The 22,253-nt window shown below is 53.2% G+C and overlaps 1 protein-coding gene across 4 annotated transcripts in view; it reads right to left on the reverse strand.

The window, feature by feature from the left end:
* Positions 1-22,253, reverse strand: part of RPTOR (regulatory associated protein of MTOR complex 1) — a 347,367-nt gene that overhangs the window by 18,893 nt on the left and 306,221 nt on the right. For 2 of the 4 annotated variants that reach the window (XM_073798118.1, XM_033847372.2), the window contains 6 exons: positions 17,085-17,203; positions 11,583-11,686; positions 10,786-10,969; positions 9,125-9,238; positions 3,409-3,514; positions 378-492 (listed from right to left, as the gene is read on the reverse strand). In XM_073798118.1, coding sequence (XP_073654219.1) covers positions 378-492; positions 3,409-3,514; positions 9,125-9,238; positions 10,786-10,969; positions 11,583-11,686; positions 17,085-17,203 — 742 coding nt within the window. The remainder of the gene's footprint in view (positions 1-377; positions 493-3,408; positions 3,515-9,124; positions 9,239-10,785; positions 10,970-11,582; positions 11,687-17,084; positions 17,204-22,253) is intronic. The other 2 variants (XM_033847375.2, XM_073798117.1) reach the window with 1 other exon arrangement.

The raw sequence follows: 22,253 nt of genomic DNA on the forward strand, positions 1-22,253 counted from the left end.
TGCACACAAGCGGGTTCCTCACATGTCCTGTCACTGTGGGATCCTGATGAGCCCCTGTGCACCGGTCTCTGTTCACTGCACAGGAATGGCTCCATCTTCGTACCAGAAGCTCCCGTCCCGGCCCACACATAACCGTGCTCAGGCCTCTGGAACACCCGTGGTAACGTGGCCAAGTGCAACCCTGGGAGGGCGCGGGCAACACCAGGAGGAGGGATGTCTCTCTGCACATTTTCCAGCACCCCTCCCCCCCTGAAACAGCCCAAAGGCCCGGGCTGAGGAGCTTCCACACCAGGAGGGTGCAGGGGCATCCTGCCCACACCTCCCAGGGGCTACCTGTTCTCCAGCTGAAACGCCAGCCCTGCAAGTGCCCCACGTACCAGATGCTGTCTTTGTCAGCGACGGCCACACACGGCGTAAAGGGGTGAAACTTGACCACGGAGGGGACACCAGGGTTCCTGTTCAGAAATATCTGGTCGTCCAGCCTTGTGATACCTGCCCAGGGAAACACACGACTATGGGTCTCAATTTGCAGCAAATGTCAATGATGTATTTTACCAAGGCCGACACCAGTCCCTAATGTTTGGGGACCTGGAGGGGCCCAGAGGAAAGCAGGGGTTACAGCGCAGGGGTGGGCTCCTGACAGCAGGGCCCTGCCTCTGCTTGTACATGGCTAGCATTCGATATATAATTGCGACAACCCGTCAGCAATACTCAGATCAGTGCACACTGGTTAAGGTTTTAGGAAAAGAGCACCAAAGATTTTGGAATAAAGCTCAGTAAGGCTGAGATTCGTAACTGAGACCCAAGGCTGAAGCCTCGGTTTGGCCATCGCTGTCTGCAATCCAGCCAAGGATGTGAACGGGGATTTGTTCACCAGGCCCCAATACAGCCACTTGGGAAAAAACCCTCGTGGCCCTGAAGGAGCTTTAGAAGAACAACGAAAAGAGGATAAAACTGCTAAGAGCATCCGACAGGTTCACACACATTTCTGGAGAATGACACAGGCTTATGCAGAGGAGCCAGGCATGGTGGCCCCTCTTCCCTGCACGTCGTAGAGGGTGAGCAGCCCTTGTGACACTCAGGTCCCGGAGTCACCCCCTCCTCAGTGGCTGGACGCAAGTCTTGGGTGACACAGAGGAGCTGCTCACGCTTTGTGAACCTGGCGCCGGCCGGGCGAGCTACTGTCACCCACAATTTCAGTCCTTTTCCGCCTCCCTTTGCTAAAACAACTAACACAGAAAACCACTCAACAATCAAGACAGGGTTAAACTAACAGGCAAACAGGTCCCAGAGGGTTTAACTGTTGCCCAGAGGTGCCTTCCCCCACAGCCATGGGTTCCTCAGGACAGAGGCGTGATTTGACCCAGGAAAGATGAGGGGATACCCAGGTCCTGAGTCACTGCAGGTGTTCTGCAGACATGCAGAGATCCATGTATGATGGCAAAGTCATGGTGTCATGGGGGGTGGCCGGAGGGGTCATGGATAGAAAAGGCAGCATTAACTTTCTCAGCTCGTATTCCGGGGCCTCGCTGACTTGTCCAGTGACTTTGCTCGGCCTGCAGGTGTGATTCCCATACTTCTACCGTTCACAGCCTTCCCAGCACACCGCTGGCCTCAGATAAAACTACAACTTCATGAGGAGTCCAGGCTCTGAGTGCGGCAGGTAGTGGAGGAGGCTGTGGACTCACTAGCGGCCCTGTCCTCCCTGCCCACGTCCACCGGCAGTGATGCTCCCGTCAGCAAGCTCACTTGCTAAGGTTTTCAGCGGCTCAGCAGTTCCTCTCGGTGTGTGTCTGACAAGCAGACCTCTTTTTTTCCACAAAGACTGGAAAAGAGAACCCCTGACCCTAATTTACAGAGATACTTTTTTTCTTTTTTGTCTGGAAAACCTAGTTGTTTTTCGAGTGGCTGGCTCTAATTTCACCCCGTTCAGATGTCCGACTGCACGCAGCAGACTGGCTCCCAGGTTGCGCCCGTGGGTACAGAGAAACCAATTTGTTCTGCTGTCCCCGTCCATAGGCCTGGGGTTCTAAAGAACCACCAACTTCCAAGAAAATAGGCCCTTGACCCCATAATGCGGAGAGCTTCTATCATGCTGGGCGGCTTGCTCTCTCCTGGAGAAAGCTGCAGACTCTCAATTCCACACCCCAGAGGCTTTACATCCAGCTGCGACAGTGCTTTCATAGAGGCGAGTTACAAACAACCAAGATTGGTTTTAGCAGAAGTGACCGCACATTAATGAAACGTGACCCGAGCATCTCACGGAGAGCACTGTGAACACGTGCCGAAGTGCTTCCGAAACAGCATTGCTTCTGGAAGTGCTCAGTGGGCCAAGGAGTGCGATGGGCCTGGGCAGGCAGGCCAGGGACGAGACCCCGACTCCAGGCTGCCTGCAGGCAGGGACGGTCTCATGGGTTCTCACCCTCAACTTTAAAAAGTAACCGGTAATAATCAAGAGAATTTGACAGGACAGGGAGGCAAGGTCACGACAATAATTCAACAGAAGCGTTAAGAGCCTGCTTATCCACTCTGTGCGGTACCTGGGCAGGGTCAGTCCACCGCCCAAAGCTGGCCCAGCAATGAGGGCTCAGGCAGAGCCAAAAGACCAGCCCACGCCCTGTGCACTCACAGCTGTGGGACTGGGTCGGTTCCCGGGCCAGCAGGGGCTGTACTGCTGGGAGAGGGAGAGGAGAGAGGCTCGTCTCTGGGGGATGGTGAGGGCCCCAGTACTCTGTCCCTGTTCTGATCACAGGGTGGAGGCCCTCAGCTGCCCCCTCCCACCCTGCTTCAGTGCCTGGGGGGCTGCTGCAGCCAATATGAGGAGGACCCGCGGCCCAGCAGCCCTCCCTGTGGCAGCCACTTGTCCACGCTGCTCACTGCCACTTCACCGGGGGGTGGGGCTGGGGGGCATGCAAAGTGGGCGGTTTGGGCATCTGTTGGCAAATTTAGTAAAAGGTTTGGTCAAAATGTGACTGATACACAGCTTTGGGTGATAGAGAGCAATTATTTGGGGGCCTGGTGGGGTCCAGGTAAACACAGCCAGGGCCTGGTGTTTGTCTTCTGTCCCCATGGGGAGGACACAGGCCCACTCCGCCATGGACCCCAGGGCCTGCGGAGGGCTTGCTCCTTCCTCTCTGGAAACGACAAAAGGCAGAAGACACAATTGCCCAGAAGCTGCCAGTCAAGACAGGAGCTTCCCTGGACGATGATCCCAGAGAGCTTCCAAGTCTCCCTGAGGGCAAAGGCACAGAGTCTCCCGGGACCAGGCTTTGTCAGGCAGGCGGATGGTGCCCCCACCTTGGCACTCCTCCCTCCCTCGAGCACCTCTGCCAGCCTCACTTCTCCCCTGCACAAGGGCGGGTGGGCGCCTGCTCAACGACCGCGGTGGCCCCTGGGGACACTGCTTACCCTTCTGGATGAGCTGCTGCGCCTGCTTCCTGACGCGGGTGTTTCGCAGAAACCGCCACTCCCGCTCCTTGCGGATCTGACTCTCCAGGTCATGCTCTTCCGGGATCTTCAACAATAAAAAAACAATTATTTCCAGATAAGAGGATTCGTCCTCCGCAGGTGCTAAAGAATCTGGGTTCTCTGGTCAGCCCAGTGTCCAGTGTCCTACCGCAGGCTAGAGCAGAGCATTACAGTCAGAGGTTGGTCACTGGACCCCCGAAGCAGCTTCCCTCTCTATGCTGGGAGTGCCGCTCACTGCTGCCCGCTGGGCTTAGAGGCTCTGAGACCTGGGACCGGGTGGGGGGAGGGCTGGCCGGCGCGGGGACACGGAGTGGAGACTTAGGAAACCCCTGCCCCCACGACGGCCCAATGGTGGAAGCCAGAAGTCTCGCACTCTGACAGGGCACCAGGGGGGCTGGTTTCAAAGCAGACAGATTTTGAGGGGAGATTCAGGGATTAGGGCTGGGTGTTTTCCGAAGGAGGGGACACAAAGGGCCCTGCTGTGCCAGACACTAAATTTGCTCCTTCTTGCCCTTAAATGCAAAATCGGAAAAAGATGGGCTGTGCTCAGAGACTTTTGCTTTTATTCTTTGATGCCAAAGGGAACAGAGGCATCTGGTTAGAAGATGAACGAGCTCATGAGAAGTGACAGAGGACAGCAGCCAGGGCACGGCTACCCTGTGACAGCTGCGAGAGGCAGGCCGGGCCTGAGGGTGGGGTCTTCTCTGGGAGTTGCTGCCCGCCCCACTCCACCTAATGCAGCAGAGGGTGAAGCTGGCATCGGATTCCGCACAGGTGGAGACTGAGGAGGGAGCTTCGACCCTTCTGCCCTCCCTAATCGGCTTTCAAGAGACGGAGTTTATCTGCACGTGGAGTATATGGATGCTGCGGAACAGTCCCCTTTCCTGGATAAGGGCCCTTCTCGCTTCATGGCTGGCGTGTGTGCATGGCGTGGATGCCTGTGGGCTACGGATGGGTGTGCCTAGGAGAGGGCCACACTTAGCAAATAATGAGTTATGATTTAAGTCTACTTTATTCATAACAATCACTTGTCATGTAAAAAAGATGTATCTCCTAAATCACATAGTCAATCTGGCTAACTCTGGTTCCCTGCTTGAAAACTCAGAGTTGTAAAATCCCAAAATACAAAAGGAATCGAGTAAACTAGGAAAAACCCTTCTTCCACTTAGCTGAGTTAACCAGCCTTGTACTCAGCCAGGCAACACCACACAGGCAGAAGGAGCCCATATTCATCCTGGAGAAAGCATCAGGATGAAGGACAGTGAACGTGGTCATGTGCACGTGCCCGTGTGTAAGTGTGGCTGAGAAATGAGGTGACGTCTACACGGAGAGGAGTTCAGCTCACGTTTTAGGCAGTTATTACATGAAATGGTCATGGAGCACTTTCGTGTCTTCTCCTAGAATGCTCTGTGTTATCTCTGATCACAAATGAACAACCCCAAACCTCACCTCGTCCCTGTGTACAGGTGCCGAGGCCTCTGTGTTCCAGCATTTCACTGCTACACTCCTTTTTTTCTCTTAAAAATCACAAAACTACACCCAGCAAAACAGCAAAGATATCCTGACACAGAGACAACCGAAGAAAAGTCACCCAGAGCCTCCAGAGCACAGTTAGTGCTGTAGACATAACCCCACAAAGGTACTTGGGATAGACGGTGGGTTTTTACCAGTTGGTTTTGTTTCATGACAATCCAGAGATTATTTGAAAACAAATAACAAATAACCAATAACGTAGAATAATAAGAAAACCCCACATGAAAAGACTGAGACTGCACCTGAATAAATCTCTCGTTTCTGCAGGAATATATTAGAGGAAGGGTCTAGACAAGCAGGAAGGGAGTGGGACAGGCAGGCATGAAGTTCTGGACTGTACTCCCCATGGTGGGGGCAGGTGGGAGGAAGGAAGGGGGACGGGAGGCAGCTGCGCATGGGAGTGTGGCCACACGTGCCTTGGGGACACAGACAGGCTGACCTCCACGGCACAGCTGGGCATCACTGCCCTGGGCTGAATCCTAAGCAGCAGAGCGTGGCGCTCCCGGGAGCAGTCCCACGGGCATACAGGCTCTGCTGAGCTCAGAGAAGGACTTGCAGAACTGAACTGAACTAAACCGCAGCCCAGGAACCAGTGCACGCATCGTCTTGGGGATAATTGCCATGAAGTACTAGGACAAGCAGGGGCGGAGAGCAGTGGGACAGTGTGGGAGGCGAGGGTGGAGTGAGACGAGGAGAGGACAAGAGAGCAGAAGAGGCCATGAGAAGCAGCCGGCGTTGGCCGGCCGGGATGGACAAGGATGTACGGAGGGACCAGACAGACGATTTCCCACTCAGCCTTTCTTAATCATCTGCTCATGTGCTCCTCCCCTCCCCCACGGCTCTGCAGGCTGAACAAAAGCTTCTGACTAAACAAAAGCCCAGACCCACACTGTGCTGCGCTTTCCTCTAAGCAGAGCTGGAGGGATGTGGGTGTGGGAAATAGTGTTACATGATTAGGATCACGACACTCCTCGAATTCCTAACACCTCCTGGCTTTTCCTCAAACAGAAACCAATTACGGTGCTGAAGCCTCCTGAAGCCTCCTGAGGAGCTGGCGGCTGACAGCTGGTGAGGGTGTCCCCCTCGCTCCTCGCCTGTCACTGGGGCAGGCTGGGCTTGGGAACAAAGGAAGACCAGAGGGTCTGCAGAAGCCTGAGGGCGGGCATTTCCACGTGGAGCAGGTTCTCATATGATGAATTTGTGAATCACAGGGCTGGGTCTTACCCTCAATGCCTCTGAATTTAAAGAGGTTCAAGTGCACGGGATAAAATTCATGACAGGCACGTGACTATCATGATTGCAGCATGACCCCTGGGGAAGGCTCATGATGTCAATGCTAAATTCTCAGACACCGAGCTCCCTGGGTTCCCACCAGAAACAAAGCCGAGTTCTGTGGCAGGACAGAGTACCTCTGCGCTTGCCTCTCACCTCGTTTAATAACAAACACCCTCCCCAAACAATGACGGGGGTCAGCAGTACCGGGAGGGTGTGCACTGGCTGCGGGCTGACCCGGCTCAACCCGCCACCTCTGGGCACGACATCTAAGGGGTGAAGACCACTGACTGCCAAGGAAAAAGCTCTGAAGTGCAGATCAGAGTTCACTGCAGGTACTGATACCCAACGATGGGCATTTTCATCATCAGGCCACACTTCTCATAAAGCATCAGGGTGACCGAGATACAGTTCACATGCATTAAATTTCACCCTTTTGGGCACAGTATGTAACCACCACCACAGTGAGCATGTTGAACAGTCCCCCACACCTCAAACTGCCACGTGCCCTCTGTAGTCAAGCCCTCCCCCCAGCCCCAGCCCAACACCCTGCCCTCTGTTCTCTGTCCCTGCAGCTTTGTTTCGCCTTTTCCAGTGGTGGCTGTGGGTCTGCATCTGAGTGAAACACGTGAACATGTAAGTAGAGGTCCCCACAAACCGCAGCCCTCGCCTGCGGAGCCTCCCCCCGCGGTCAGCTGACGTGCGCTGCTGGAGGGCACCTGCACTCTGAGTCTGAGTACCCGGTGCTGAGGAAAGGAAAGCAAATTCTTAGGGAAAAGTCAAGTTCATTTCTAAGTTTAAGAGAAACATGTTTTGGATTACCTATGCCACTTCTCCCCACAGGTAGATGACTGAGAACAGGCATCCCTGGAGACTTCAAGGACAGCCACTCAGCACCCCACCAAGTAGCTTCCGAGAATTACAGTCACTGCCGTTTCAGTGAGATGGCAGACCAACCACCTAGAGTCCAAGTCACTTGACCGCACTTGCCTTAAGCAGGAGACTGTATCAACGAAACTGAACTTCCATTACTATTAGACTAAACCCCCTTAACTTTCAAGCAGATGGTATGTACCACAGATCTAAAGGACAACTCGCTACCTACAGCACCAGTGATGAACTGTCTCCTGGGACAAATTCTGGTGTTTGCCTACTCCCTCCTTCCTTAGCCAGAGGAGCCCGAGATGTCCTGTCTGCAGGCGGACAGGTCAGCAGGAGCAGGCCGACCCTGGCGTGGACAACACACTTGGTTGACTGTAACAGGCCTCAATGATCTCTTGGGGTCATTTCTTTATTTTTTATTATTTTTAAAAATTTATTTTTGGCTGTGTTGGGTCTTCGTTTCTGCATGTGGGCTTTCTCTAGTTGCAGCGAGTGGGGGCTACTCTTCGTTGTGGTGCATGGGCTTCTCATGGTGGTGGCTTCTCTTGTTGAGGAGCATGGACTCTAGGCGCACGGGCTTCAGTAGTTGTGGCATGCAGGCTCAGCAGTTGTGGCGCAAGGGCTTAGTTGCTCTGCAGCATGTGGGATCTTCCCAGACCAGGGCTCGAACCCTTGTCCCCTGCATTGGCAGGCAGATTCTTAACCACTGCGCCACCAGGAAAGTCCCGGGGTCATTTCTTTAATATATTTTTTTCCTGATTATAAAGGTACTTCGTGCTAAGTGTAGAAAGTATGGCCATCCTGTGGCCAGTTTACGTCCTGCTTTTTTTTCCCTTTTAAAAAAATTTTATCATGAGCATTTTCTTATGTTACTAATTTCAAAGCTTTATTTTTTAATAGCTCCAATAATATCGTATCAAATACTTCATCCTTTTTTAACCATTCCCCTCCTGTTGGACATTTCCGTGGATCCTAGTTTTCGCTACTGAGAGGGTGCTTCTTTTTAGCAACGGGGCTTGATAAATGAGAACTCTATCACCTGCCTCAGGCACTGACAACCGTTATTCTGTGTTGTAACTGACAAAAATCAGTATCACTACAGGGAAACAGGAAGGCCAGAGAAAAGTTGTAATAGAGTCCAAATACTCTGCCTGGAAATTACTTGGTTATGTAGCTTGATATACAAGTGAGAATAAACTGCAGTTTTCAATTTTCCATTACCTATGAGGGAAGAGGAAGGTGGTTTTGTAAGAACGTGCTTTAGATCAGCAAGTCTAAAATGAACCCCTGCAGCACTCCCTGCAGAAAGACGGGCACGAAGATTCAGCTCTGACAGCACTGCCCTGTCTCACCCTGGCACCCTGAATGTGTGGCCTGAGTCTGTAGCAAGAGGACACACGTCACGTCATCAAACCTGGAAGGCAGTGTCCTGGAATAAGCCAGATTACCCCAGTCAGCTAGCTTAGTCCAACAGTCCCCAAAGCCAGAAGTGGCCCAAGTGAGGCCTGGGGACCACCTGGATGACCTTGCTAATCAAGACAAAATGGCACATTTTATACTGGCAAGCTCGGAAAAGGCAGGTAAGTGAGGTCTGTTTCTTTTACTGTTTTTTACCTGTTAATACCAGCTACCATGACAGCAATCTGGCGTCCCCTCAACAGCCACCCTCGGTGGGACAGGAGGCCAGTGGGCACAGCAGGGCCCTGTGCAGCCAGCACCTGCCCCGGGCCACGGCTCAGGGCAGGGCCTGCGCAACTGCACCTGGGCTGCTAGGAGTCACAGCATGTGGCCCCCGAGGGTCACAGTGAGCAAACCAGTGAGGATCAGACCTTGAGCTCAGAGCAGAGGGGTTCAGACACCCAGGCCTGAGGCCGGGGCTCTGGAGTCCTGTGTGCGTTTGCTGAGGAGATGGGGGCAGTGCATGCCAGGGGATTCTGGCTTTAAACCCAGAGAGCTGCTGACACACCACTACCTTCATGACAGGCTGGGCGAAGTACCGCGCGCTCCAGTCGCAGAACCCTGTCTGCATTGTGGCCGAAATGAAACTTTTGTGCCCGGCAGCATCATCCGGGTCGTCAGTGGTCTTCGGGGCATTTGGAAAGGAGGAGGGGAGGAGAAGACAGAAACAAAGTTAGTCACGTCACCCCCGAACTTCTTTGTGAGCTCGAGACAGTCCATCCCTGGAGACCAAGGCACAGGGGTCAGGCTTCTGAGGGCAATATCTCCGTGGTCCCCTCACTTCTGCGTCCTGGTGCCCAAGGAACCCCGACTGTCAGACAGGGCTCTGAGTCTGCGCTCAGAGGTCGAGCATCCCCCAGGGCTGGCTGAGGTGGCCTGGGCTGCAGAGTCCCTGACACTTGCCATCGGTGCTGAGTCAGCAGCCCCACGAGGACTTTGTTGCTTGGTCCCAGGGCCGCCACTCCCACCAGGCCAGTCATACGCATAGGACCTTGGCCTACCCTCTGGCTCCTGGATAAGAGCACAGTAGAGCTTGGGCCAACTGGGACTTCTAAGCATTAAAACTTAAAACACGTGGCTCTGCTCACTGGGACAATGGTTCAGTTTGTTCCCCGCTGCAGAACCAATGGGGGACAGGATGGCAGAGCAGGGGTTTGCCTCACTGCACGTGGTCAGGCATGAGAAGTGCCTCACAGAGCAGCCCCCGCTACCCAGGGAGACACGCTGGGTGGAAAATCCCACAGATGGGGTCAGCAATAAGGTCTTACCTCCCGCCTGACAGGGGAACCGCAGCCACCTGCCGCCACCTCGCGGCTCTGCTGGGCCAGGACCCACGGATCATGGTCCAGCCACTCCTGCCTGGCTGCCCCATGTAGGGTCCAGCCGGGAGGCTAAACATGGCACCTGGCGTTGTGGCCGTTTTTGTTCCTCAGCCATCGAGGCGAGGGGAGCAGGCAGCTCCAAAGCCAGGTGGGCGGGGCCGGTGGCAGGTGTGGACACCTGTCCATCCCCAACACCTGCATCTAGTTCCAAAGTCAGGGTGCAGGCTGCTGTGACCTTCCTGTTAAATTGCCGGTCACTGGTGAGCTGAGACGTGTCCTTGGTGCATTCAGAACACCCTCGCTATACCGTTTGTGCTTGGCCGGGACAGCAGCAAGCAGTCTGGACAAGACACGAGGCCCCAGCTTTTGTGTCCACCTGTTATGTGTTCTCACAACCCTGACAAACAAGGACGCCAATTCCTCCCTCTCCTGAACGGCCTCGTTTAACTTAGCGGCTGAGACCACACCCACCTACGGGGCATAGTTGAATGTTGATGGACAAAGCAAACAACCTGTCAGAACAAGCGCTTCTGTGGAGCAGCTGCCACGTTTAGTGGAGACAAATGCTATTGACTGAGAAGGGAAAAAGCCAATCAGCCCATGTGCTGCTTGTTACATGGAAGCTGCCAAGAGTGAACCCAGAACAAGGGGCTGCAGGAGGAAGAGGGACACCCTGCAGTATCTGCCCAGACGTGGGGGCAGGAGCCCAGAGCCGTCGGTGGCTCACGGCTTTCTGCACCCGGGCCGAGGCCACATGCACCCCGTCGCCCGAGGTGGTGCCTCTCCTCTCAGGAGCGAACGTCCCAGCACCCAAGCCCATTAGAGTTAGTGTTTAAAACCACATCCGTACCTGGTCTGGGCCCTTGTCGAACATCTTCCGTGTCCGGGGGAACTGGTGGGAGTGGGGTGTGTACTGCACCGCCACGGGGCCTGTGGTGCCTGGCCGGCCTGCAGGCAGGTCTCGGCTGACCGGCTGCTTGGCCACGTCGTTGGTCAGGCTGGAGCTGCTTGCACTGGATGTTGGCGGGGAGCCTCTGCCGTCGGGAAAAAAGAAACACTGTGTTTTACCCAGAACACACTCCTTTGAAACCAAACCCTAAGCAACTTCCCCTGGTACTGCCCACTCCCAGATCCTGCGAATGGGCCCAGGGTCACCAGCTCGGACCACCCTCAATTGCATGGCTTGTCAACGTGACTTCCAAACCTGAGCTGCTGATGCTGAATTAATGACCCCTTCTAGCTTCTGCCTGCAGGTTCTAAGAACCATCTTCCCCTGAAAACCAATGCAGCCGGAGGCAAACTCAGTCAGGACTTTGAGTAGGCTCCAGGAGGGTGCAGGGCACGTCTACTCCCCTGAGATCCAGTGCACAGCTCTGTGAACACTGATTAAGTGGAGGGTTCCACCCTGCTGGTCACTCACTGGAAGACACGGACCCTCTCTGATAAAATTCTGAATGGAGTCAGGTTCAGGTCAACTTTTGCTGTCACAATTGTGCAGATAAAGGTAGGAAAGGATTCTAGGAGGGGCTCAGATGAGAAGATGTCGGGGTGTGAGAGAGAGCCTGCAGGCTGGAGAGGGAGGGGGAGGCGGGGGGAGGCCGTGCTGGGAACCTCCCCAGACCCCGGAAGGCAGCTACCCACACTCACCCCGCCTGGTGGATGTGGATGCCCTTGTTGGTGGGGCTGGCGGGTGCCGACTGAGTGAGGGAAGAGGTGGTGAGGATGCGCTGAGGCCGGGCGTTCACTGTGGCCTGAAGGAACAAAGGGACAAGTGAGGTGGGTGGTCACTGTGACAACCTGAGGCTACAAGACAAGCACAGGTTGGTGGCTGCTTTTGAGTGCCTTCAAAATCACAGAAAAAGGCTTTTGGCTGAGGAAATCTCATAGGAATGGAAGGTCCCAGTTAAAATTTTCCCCACAAATGTCACCCGCTAGATAAAATGATATTCTGTTGCTTTTCTGGAAAGTATTCACCTGGTTCAGTGAGGCTCCAAGGACGCCCCCCGCCCCGAAACGCTGTCACAAAACTGCACTGGGACTAATGAGGAGTGGGGGGGTCTGGAAGTTGGGGAGAAGGCTCTCCAGGCTCCCTCTCATGGCAGGAGCTCCCCTGGAGGGAGCAGCTTCCTGGGCAGAGCTGGCACTTGGGAAGGAGCCCGCCTAGGCTCAGCCTCGGTTGTTCGTTGTCATGTTTCGGCACAGGCTCAAAACAGCACCTTGGGTGCAGCATTTTGTGAATGGAGACAAGACCCAGGTCTGTGCACTTCCTCCCATGATCACGTGCAGGTTTGGTATTTTACCCAGCAGAGGGTCTGTGCCAGCCTGGGCTGGCAGTCAGGAGGGAAGCAGCTTTGTTGTGATTTTTTTAAATGGTGGAGGAGACAATAAGCAAACAGGGGTGTCACTGCGTAGCTACTGGTGGACCCACTGACGCCAAGTTCTTTCCTGGACCTCTGTTCTGAGTGCTGGACAGCTGGATGGGCCTGCTGGATCTGGACATCCAGGGTGAAAGGACCAGAAAGGGGCTGATGCTGTGGAGGGGGTGCCACTCTGGCAGGAAGAGAACAGGAATGGCGGCTGTTGGCCACCACTTGCCCAAGTGTGGCTGGTGCCAGGCTCAGTTCTCGAAGATTGGTGTCACCCAGCGAGATGGGCGGAGCCTCGACCTTCATGGGGTGACGCTCCAGGGGAACCCTGGACTGGCTACTTACAGAAGACCCTCAAATTCTGGCTTATTCTCTCAGCAGTTAGGAAGGCCATACCTCTATTCAGCTGACAGGTAGAAAATTACAGAATACAAAACCACCAACATAATACCAATGTGTCCCAGATAATCCTTCACTTTGAAATGCAAACAGCAAGAACTGAATCATAACCAGCCTATAAAAACTTTTTTATTTTTTGAATTATAAAAGTTGTATTGTTTGTGTTTGTTTTGCTTTGCTATTTAAGTTATTTGGCCTCCACACACACGCAACCCCAACAAAGCCTGAGAGCCAAATGATCCCTTAAGAGGTCTAAAAGGAGAAAAGAAATTTAAGCTAAGAAACTATAAACCGAATATGTGTCTCCTCAAAATTTCTAGAAAATCAGTGGGAGAGAGAGACAGAGGAGAGACAGAAAACTTTGGGGTTGAAATGCAGACTTCGGTTGAATCCACGACCTTTCAAAGTTTCCCTGAGCACAGAGGCTCTGCCACTGCCTGAGCTGGAGCCCACGGTGCTGATCTCCCCTGAGACCCCCACCCCGATTGCTCCCCTCCAAGGAGGCTCCAAAAGGGAAGAAGCGCGTGGGCCTGGGGTGACTAACTCTGCTTCCTTGCTCTTCCCTGGGGGTGGAGGTGGCACAGCCCTGGCTTGTTCTGTCTCAGCCTCGAGGGCAAAGAAGACAGCCATGATTTTTTAATGCAGTTCACGCTGACGGCTGCTGCACACAGCTCTAGTTTTGCATCCGTTCTGGAAATCCTGAGAGGTGGGCATGTCACTGGTTGGGGAGGCCCCATGACTGGTGATCGATCCTAGGGTTTCAGGCTTAGGTGAAGCTTCTTTGCCTAACGTTTCCTATTTGTGCAACAAACATTCACTGCAGCAGTGCTGCAGTGGTGAGCATGAGTGGGGGGTGGCCACGCAGACCCGCCTGTCCGTGGGATTGGTGTGGATGGAGGCTGCTCCGGGAGCAGGTGGCGAGCAGGTTGTGGGAGATGCCCTCCAGGAAGGCCCCTTTCTGTGCTGGTTCCAGTCGCCGTTTCACACAGAGAGCACACCGCCAGGAAAGGGTAACGGAGAAACACCGGTGTGCTTGCTGGATGTCAGGCTTGGGCTGTATATGGAGGAGGATGGAGCGTGGGTCTGAGAGACCCCAGGACCTCACCGCGAGCCCCATCCACTGCAAGCACACTTGCCCATTGTTCTCACGGTGTCAACACCCTGTCATTCTCCCTCCATGACGCTGCACTGGAGTCACTGGACCAGCAGATGCGCTTTGATGATGGCCTGAGGTGAGTTCCCTTCCCAACAAGTGTTGAGTCCAGAAGAGGAAGGGCAGCAGTGGGAGGTCATAATTAGGGCTACAAGCCAACTTTTTAGAGAGTGGCAAACACCTTGTTAGTAGGATTCTAGGTCAGATGTACCCTCTTAGCCCAGTGCAAACATAGAAACGATTTGCAGGGACACTCACACAGCCCCACCTGTGCTCCCCGCCCCCATGCAGTTAATGGGGGTGGTCGCTGTAACGGGAGCCTGGGGCCGCAATAAGACACCCTCTCTGTCTCCCGCTCCCAGCGCTTTCTTACTCTGCAGATCTTCCACTAGAACACGTCACCTCACAGGGATGCAGGAAAGCGTGATCCAGTGCAGAGAAAACACCCTACAGAGGTGATGAGGACAGCGAGTTTCCCAACTGGATCTCGACACAGTCAGGGTTTAGGATACCAACGGAGGCTTTTGGCTGCTCTCTCTTGGGGGATGGAGTATTTCAGAAAAGTCCCTGTTAACTGTATACCAAAGATCTGGCTTCATGTGGGAGGAGGTAATTCCCCAAAGGATCGTCTACAGTTAATTCTGGGCTAAGCATGAGGCAGAGCCTCTGGTTGCTGGAGCACTGAGAATGGACACCTATGAAAGCACATGACTCTATTTATCTAAAGAGTAATTTTTCTGTAAACCACACTTCCTAGATAAATAATATAAACTTTCCTTTTGGACTCCAAGTCCCAGGTAGAATTCACTTAAAGCAACGGTGGTGACTGTGATGAATTAGCTGGCACTTGGGAGAGCCGCTCTCCTGGGTGCCTGGGTGCCCTCAATCCTCGGCCTCGCGGGAGGGGAACTCGCATCAGTGAGGCCAGGACCGGGCAGAGCAGGGAGGCTCCATTTTCACAGACGAGGAGGACGACACCCACTCGAGTCCGCTGTGCCTTTCTCCAGGACCTCCTTCCTTTTCCTCTGTTTCTTTCCCCAAGACTGTACTTCCTCCCTCCCTTGGTCACAGGCCCTAATATGTTGTAACAAACATATATTTTAGAAAAGTTTAATTTTTGAATCAATCTTATTCTTAGTTGAAAAAGCAGATGATTAGACTATTTCTTAGTTTTGTATTACGAATGAAAAAGTTACCTTAATTCACTGGCCTCTTTTCTATAGACACTGAGAAGACTCCACACTCCCTGAGGATGGAACAGCACTCAGGTGCCTTTGTGGCGAGTCATGCAGTAGGATGATGAAGAAAGTGGGCGAGGGGCTCACTGGGCACAAGGGGAGGTCAGAGTGGAATAAACTACCCGATAGTCCCGGGTCGGCCAACAGTAATGCCTAGCACTTCAGCCATGAGGCTGGCAGTGCTCACAGGCAGGAAGTGCAGCGAACACTGTGTACCTAGGAGTCTCTGCTTCCAGAGAGAGTCACACGTGTGACCAGAGGCTGGGGTTAAACCCAGAATGTGCTCCTGAATTATCCTCATTGCTTCTTTAAGGAGGAAGAGGAAGCTGACTGCTGCAACAGTTTAAGACTGGGTACACGATGAGGCTGTGTTATTACTACTTGTGATGCTACCAGAAGCTGAAGTAGCAGCCACAGACAATGAGATGATTCAATCATCCAGGAAAAGACAGAACTTCACCAGTGAAGAAGAACGTCGGTGGGGGAATTGAACACCACACAAATATGGTGCCAACAGGAGGCCAGGTGCTGCAGGAGGTTGGGCTACGTGGGAGGCCAACCCCAGTGAGGCGGCAGCAAATAGGAGGGCTTGATAACCAGTTTGGAAAAAAAATAACAGACCAGGAGGGAAGCTATGAGTAAGCCACGTACCTTCAGGCAAGTGGCAGCCTGAGGATGACCCCTCGTTAGTGATTAGGGTCAGATGAGGATAGAGACACGCCAGGTAAACTGTGACACGTGACAATATTTCCCTGTACTTTTCCTGTAACTTGTCTGCAAGCCTAAAATTTAATCAAAAAGTTACGAAAATCTTTAAAAATGCTATAACGAATGACTTCTTTGTGGCATTCATTATTGTTCCATTCATGAAAGATTAACTGCATGTAAACTGTCCAACTTCCATAAACAGCTGGAAAACAGAAAAAAAAAAAAAAGAAACAGCTGTTTTTGGACATTGGGCACTGGGTACTGCTGAGAGAAGGGGAATCACTGCCCAGCTCCTGGCCTGCAGTCAGTTTCCTGCAGACCCGGCTGTGGTGGGGGAAGGGTATCCAGACAGAACCCAGCAGTGCAGCTAGCAGAGGGGACCAATCGGAGTGACATGGAAGCCTAGGTGGCTAGAATCTGCAGGGCAGAGAGGAGAGGGCTTCCAGGGTCTGCAGGGGAGGCCCCTCAAATCTGCTTGGGGGAGGCGTGAAAACCCATGAGGGTGGGGAAAGAACCACTGAAAGGCCAAATAATTCCCAGAGCTCACAAAAAGAACTGGGAGAGTTTACAGTCCCTAAAGAAGAAAGGACTAAAATCAATGACCTAAGCTTCCATCTTAAGAAACTAGAATCAGAAGAGCAAATTAAACTGAGAGTAAGCAGAAGAAATGAAGCAATATATATAAAAGCAGGTATCAATAAAACACAGAATGAAAAACAACAGAGAAACACAGCTGACTCTTAGACAACGTGGGTTTGAACTGCACGGGTCCACTTATACACGTTTTTCAATAAGCACACACTGCAGTACTACAGAATTCAGGGTTGTGGAGACATGAATCGGAAAGGCTGATTTTTGACTGTGGGGGGTCAGGGTTGGTGTCCCTAACCCCTGTGTTGTTCAGAGGTCAATTGTACTAATGAAACCAAAAGCTGGTTCTTTGAAGAGGTACCTTTAGCCAGAAATAGTCATGAATAAGAGAAGTTGTATGTTACTGGTGCCAGGAATGAAAGAGAGGACATCACTACGGGTCACACAGATGTCCTTACCTAATTTTCTGCTGCCCTGATGTGGGTGTGCAGAAGCAGTGACACATGCCCCACCTGAAGCTACATGCACATGGAATTTAGCCTATATTGTGAATCTCTGGATTCAAAACGCTCGTTCAAAGTTTCTAAACCTAAACCATGCGTAGACCTGAACATGACTGGAGTTCTCTGCTTGAACATTCATGATTGAAAACCAGGGTCCTGAGAGCTTCACAAAGAACGCCCTTCACACGTACCTTGTAGGCAATGCTGTTGAGTACTTTCATAGCCAAATCGGAAACATCTGGATAGGGATCCGCAGCCAGATGTAGCAAGACTCTCCAAATTTGAGTGTAAACACTATTGAATGAAACTCCTAGGAAAGAGAAATGGGAGCTGTTTTAACAACAAGGAGCTGCCGCTGCATGCTGGGGCAGCTTCTGGGGTAGCTCCCTCTTCTGAAGACCTAACCATGCATCAGGGGTGGACACTTAGAAGAGCTGGGGTTACAGGAAGCTCCGGTTTTGTTATCTGATAAGGGGCCCAGAGATTCAGAAATCCCAGGTGGTGAACAGGCTTGATCACACAATTTCACCTCCTGTGGCTGGATCTTTCTAGAAGGAAAAGTTAGAAAAGGGCAGGACTTCCTTTCAGGCCTTGGCTGCCTGGAGAGTACTATCCAGCACTGGATTTAACGCCTAGATTTCTAGGAGCTGTCATGGCCCACCCGAGTGGAGAATGTTGGCTGAGTCCCCGTCCACACCTCCCTCTGCATTCATGGCCTGCTCTGGTCTCGGTGACTCACTGAGTCTTCTGCCCACGCTCCCCAGGACCTCCCCAGGCATCCAGCACCTCCCGAGTGTGCTCTCCACATTAGGGCCTGCCGAGTGCCTGGGTGCCAAGGCAGATGAGACGGGACATAAACACAGATGGGGCAAATCGTGGATCCGAAGGAAAGGTAAGGAACATTTTTTTTGCGGTATGCGGGCCTCTCACTGTTGTGGCCTCTCCTGTTGCGGAGCACAGGCTCCGGACACGCAGGCTCAGTGGCCATGGCTCACGGACCCAGCTGCTCCGCGGCATGTGGGATCCTCCTGGACTGGGTCATGAACCCGTGTCCCCTGCATCGGCAGGCGGACTCTCAACCACTGTGCCACCAGGGAAGCCCAGGGAAGGAACATTTATGAGGGATGGGAGGCCACCCCCAGGGAAGGCAGCTCAGTCCTATTTAACCTCACCGTCCTAGCTGCAGGCATCACCCCAGGCTTTACAGAGGAGGACAGCAAGGCCTAGCATCCAAAGGATGAAGAGTTTGAATGCACGTGGCCGAATGAGGAGGCCGCCATATACCACTGCATCCTTTTTATTTGGGGGAAGCTGGACAATTGGTTTGTTGAAAAGCAAGTGCTTGTTCAACGACAGACAGGGAGTAACAGAGGATTTCGAACAAGCTGTGATCTCATGCCATCTGACCAGCCAGCCCCTAGTTAACAAAGTCCCTCTAATTATGAAGAATTTAAGCACAAGAAGGGCCACTGGAGGACAGTGTTTCCTGATGGACACCATTGTTCAAAGGGTTTTATACAACATTCAAATCACAGAAGAGGGATTGGACGAAGGTTTAGAGTAAAGGTCAGCTTCTCTTGTGTGTCCTACGTCGATGCTTACGGACAAGTCCTAGCTCACCGCACCCGACACCCTCTCATTTGTAACGGGAGGCGACAGGGTCCCAGTCCCCTTTCCACAGGGACTGTGGTGCCTACGTTTGCAGGGCCTGCCCGCTGTACGCCTGCCTGTTCACAGGGTGATGGAGCTGGAGGAGGCCAACCCCTCAATCGCATGTGGTGTGGCCGCATTCCCCAGGGGACCACCACACATAAAATACCTCCCAGTGAGCATTCACAAAACTCCCGTCGCCTTATCCTTCCACCCTAGTTCTGGGAAGAGGAGCTGACAGCTGGCTGCAGCCTCTAAATAATTCTGCAGGAGCACAGCTGCCTGCGCAGGCCAACCTCCGAGAGGCGGGGCCTGGAACGCACCTCCCGCCACCAAGGGCGAAGAGTGTTCTATGGTCAGAGCAACGCCCCATCAGGTACTCATTTGGCATGCGTGCATCAGCACCAGTTTGAGCACCTACTGTGTGCGAGGAAAGTCACTCTCGAAAGCTCGTGGCCCACAGGAATCAGGAGGGCACATCCAGGGACTTGGGTCTAGTATAAATTTGGACCTTCGTTTGGTGAGTAACGTCAGGCAGACGCACTCTTGCACAGAGGGGACCATGAGCTAGGGAACAGTCCACATGGAAACACACACCTGTCCTCCCTGCTGTCCTCTGCCCTACTCAGTGTAGAAACACAACAAAAACCTCTTGACTCTCAAATGCCATGGCTCATGACAGCTGCCCCGATTTACAAATTCTCAGGGCTGTTTGTCAAGGCAGTCGGAATCTCTTTGGGGAAATTTCCTAGAAGCTGCTTTCCTGTCCTAGCAGATCGGCTGCCATAGGAACCTGGTGCGGTGAAGGGCCACCAGGCCACTGCTATTTCTTGTCTCCCCAGAGGAGGAGGGTGGGAGAAGCCGCTCCACACTCACTCTGCAGACGGTCCCGATTCATGACGCACGGGGGAACGAGGCGAAGCACGTTCATGGATGTGGCTCACTCAGACGGGAGAACTGGCCCCACGGATGGGACGTTCCTACAAAGACCCCACACAGTCACCACAGCCACTGGGCAAAATTCTCTCCCCTCCGTTGTTTCTGAGCTCAGAGTGATCAGGGCAGCAGCCGACCTGTGTGACAAGAGGGCTGTGAAGGGCACAGTAAATCTGCTTGACTACAGATGACGGACCCGTGGTAACAGGTCCGTGGGGAAGTGGGGGGAACAGTGGGGGCCAAGGGGCCTCCTTACTAGGGTGATGGTCCAGGGCAGACACCTGAGCACACAAGGGCCTTAATCAAGGCACCTTTGGTATAAATGTGAGGAAGGGGTGCAGCGTGGCACTGTGCAATGAGGAAGGGGTACTGTTCACTTTACAAAATCTCAGTTTTTATTACTATTGTTGACTCTCTTGCAGAAGATTTCGACTTTGATATCACTCTGCTTGTGATTCAACAGGGAATTTTTAAAAATCTAAGTTTTGTAGTGTCCTTGACCACAGTGAATGGTATACGATTTACTTGTGAAAACACAGAACAGGGACCTGGAATTGCTGTCTCCACGTCACTGCTCTCCTGGGGCTGGCCACCACCCCCCAGCCTCTCTGTTCTGTGAACTGTCCTGGTTTTACATCTGCTGTCTCCAAATCGGAACGTTCTGAATCTGTGCAGCACAGAGCTCGGGCCTCTGGAACGACGAGAACGTGGGTGTAGCCCCCGTGGGGATGGGGGGTACCGCTGGGCTGAGCCAGCTCAGACAGGGTGCCGTGTCTGGCACTTGCCAAAGTCCCCATAAGCGCTGAGAGCCTATTTTCATGTCTAGACTAAAAGTAATAAAAGATCATAACTAATGGTTTTAGGATTTATTTTTCAGAGCAATGGCCACAACTTTCTAAATAGCACTGGACTCAGGAAAATTTGCTCAGAGCTTTGTGGTCAACTCTGGGCCCCAGAGTCCCCGGGGGGCTAGCAAGGCAGCTTGGAGAAGGAAGGTGGAGCCCCCTGGAGGCAGGAGCTGTCACTTGTGACCTGTTGCCTGGGTCTCAGGGGTCACCAACCCTGACGCTCTATCGCATGATGCGGGCCCGGGCGCCTCCCTGGGAATCAGCTCCCAGGGCCTGGGGCTTCTGCATTTCCCCTCTTGGTGACCCTGACTCTGAGCCCCTCTGGGAGGGTCCTAATCACGTCCTCCCTCGCCTACTGGACAGAGCCCTGGCTGGACTGGGAGGTGTGTTTGCACAACCCTTTCAAGGGGCTCCCCTGTGTCTCACCTGGGGGACAAGGTAAGACAAAAGCACCAGGGCCCCCCCTTCCCCACTCTTTGCACTCCCACCTCTGGACATCAGGAATGGGGTGAGGCTCAGAGAGGGAGGGAGGGAGGGAATGAGGGGCAGGATGGTGACGGGTGGACAGGTGAGGGACAGAAGGGCAGGTGATGGAGGGAGGAGAGGCTGCCTGCTACACACAAGAGCAAGAAATAGCAGCTTTACCAAACCTGTTGATCAAGATGGCAACTTCACGGCCCGATGTGATGCCGCAGGTTTAGTGTGCAACACGAAGGCGTCTGATGGGTCAGGGAGGGCCTCCTGAGACGCCGCAGAATGCCAGCGTGGAGAGGAATGGGCGAGCACTGCTGTGTGGAGAGGCGGGTGCGGGAATGTGGGATAAAGGCAGAGGTGTCCAGGCCTCATTCGGGGGCCAGTGGCCAGCCTGGGGTGGTGGGCACAGTGGGCGGAGCTATGGTGAAGGCCAGGCTGCTCTCAGAAGGAAGGTCTTGAGTGTCAGCCACAGCTTGGACTTTACAGGAAACGAGTTTCTGCAAAGGCATCAGCCAGACAGTGGTCCGTGCAGAGCTGATGTTGGGGGGATCTGCTCTGGACAGGTGGTGGGGTGTGAGAGCCAAGGCCAAGTCCTGGGGTGGGGGGCCCGGAAATGGAAAGAACTGACTGGGGACACACATGGAGGTCAGGCCAAATGGCTGAGTGGGTGAGAAACGTGCGGAGGGAGACATCAAAGAAGATTCCAAAAGGTGGTGACAGAGCTGGGTCCCAGTGCAGATTCACAGACATTGGGCAGATATGCTTAGGCACATGGAGAAATGCGTGATCAGGTTTTGCCCCTGTGGGGGGACAGCACCTCGCTCAGCAGGCGAGACCTCGAGTGCTTTAGAGACAGCGGGGATGGAGGGGGAGCCTGGGAGGGGCTAGTTTTCTGGGAGAAGATGGCAATGAATGGATGTCCTAGGTTGCCATGGTTTTGAAAACCTCTTTTGCAATATTCAAAGAGGCTAGAGATTGCTGTTCTTTAGTTGAAATGAAAGAAAAAATTGACTTTAAACAGGCGAATGCTGCAAGTAATGGGATTCGGTGTAGGCTATGAATTTTAAACACTTATGTAAGCACCGCGGTTTCCAGGTGGACGCGCGCACTCAGGTGCACAGCTACTTTGTCTCCTTAACGCTCCTTCCAGCTCCGGCTCATTGTGAAACTTTCCCACTGAAGTTTTCAAAGATATGAACCACATACAGATAAAATTCAGTTTTCTCCAGTAAAAAAATGTTCAGGAGTCAGGTTTTGTGTGAAGGAAGGAATCAGTGACGTGGCTCTCAAGTCCCTGGAGGACATGGAAGGCGGCAGGGGTGGGAGGTGCGGGCTGTACCCTGCAATCTCATGTGGCGTCAAAGAAACACCGATTCTTCACCCCTTACATCCCCAATCCAGGGCCAAGGACAAAAAGATCCCCCTTTCTGGGTCGTACTGCTGGGGGTGGGG

The sequence above is a fragment of the Tursiops truncatus genome, chromosome 20, assembly GCF_011762595.2.
Source record: "Tursiops truncatus isolate mTurTru1 chromosome 20, mTurTru1.mat.Y, whole genome shotgun sequence".
In the NCBI taxonomy this organism is placed as follows: Eukaryota; Metazoa; Chordata; class Mammalia; order Artiodactyla; family Delphinidae; genus Tursiops; species Tursiops truncatus.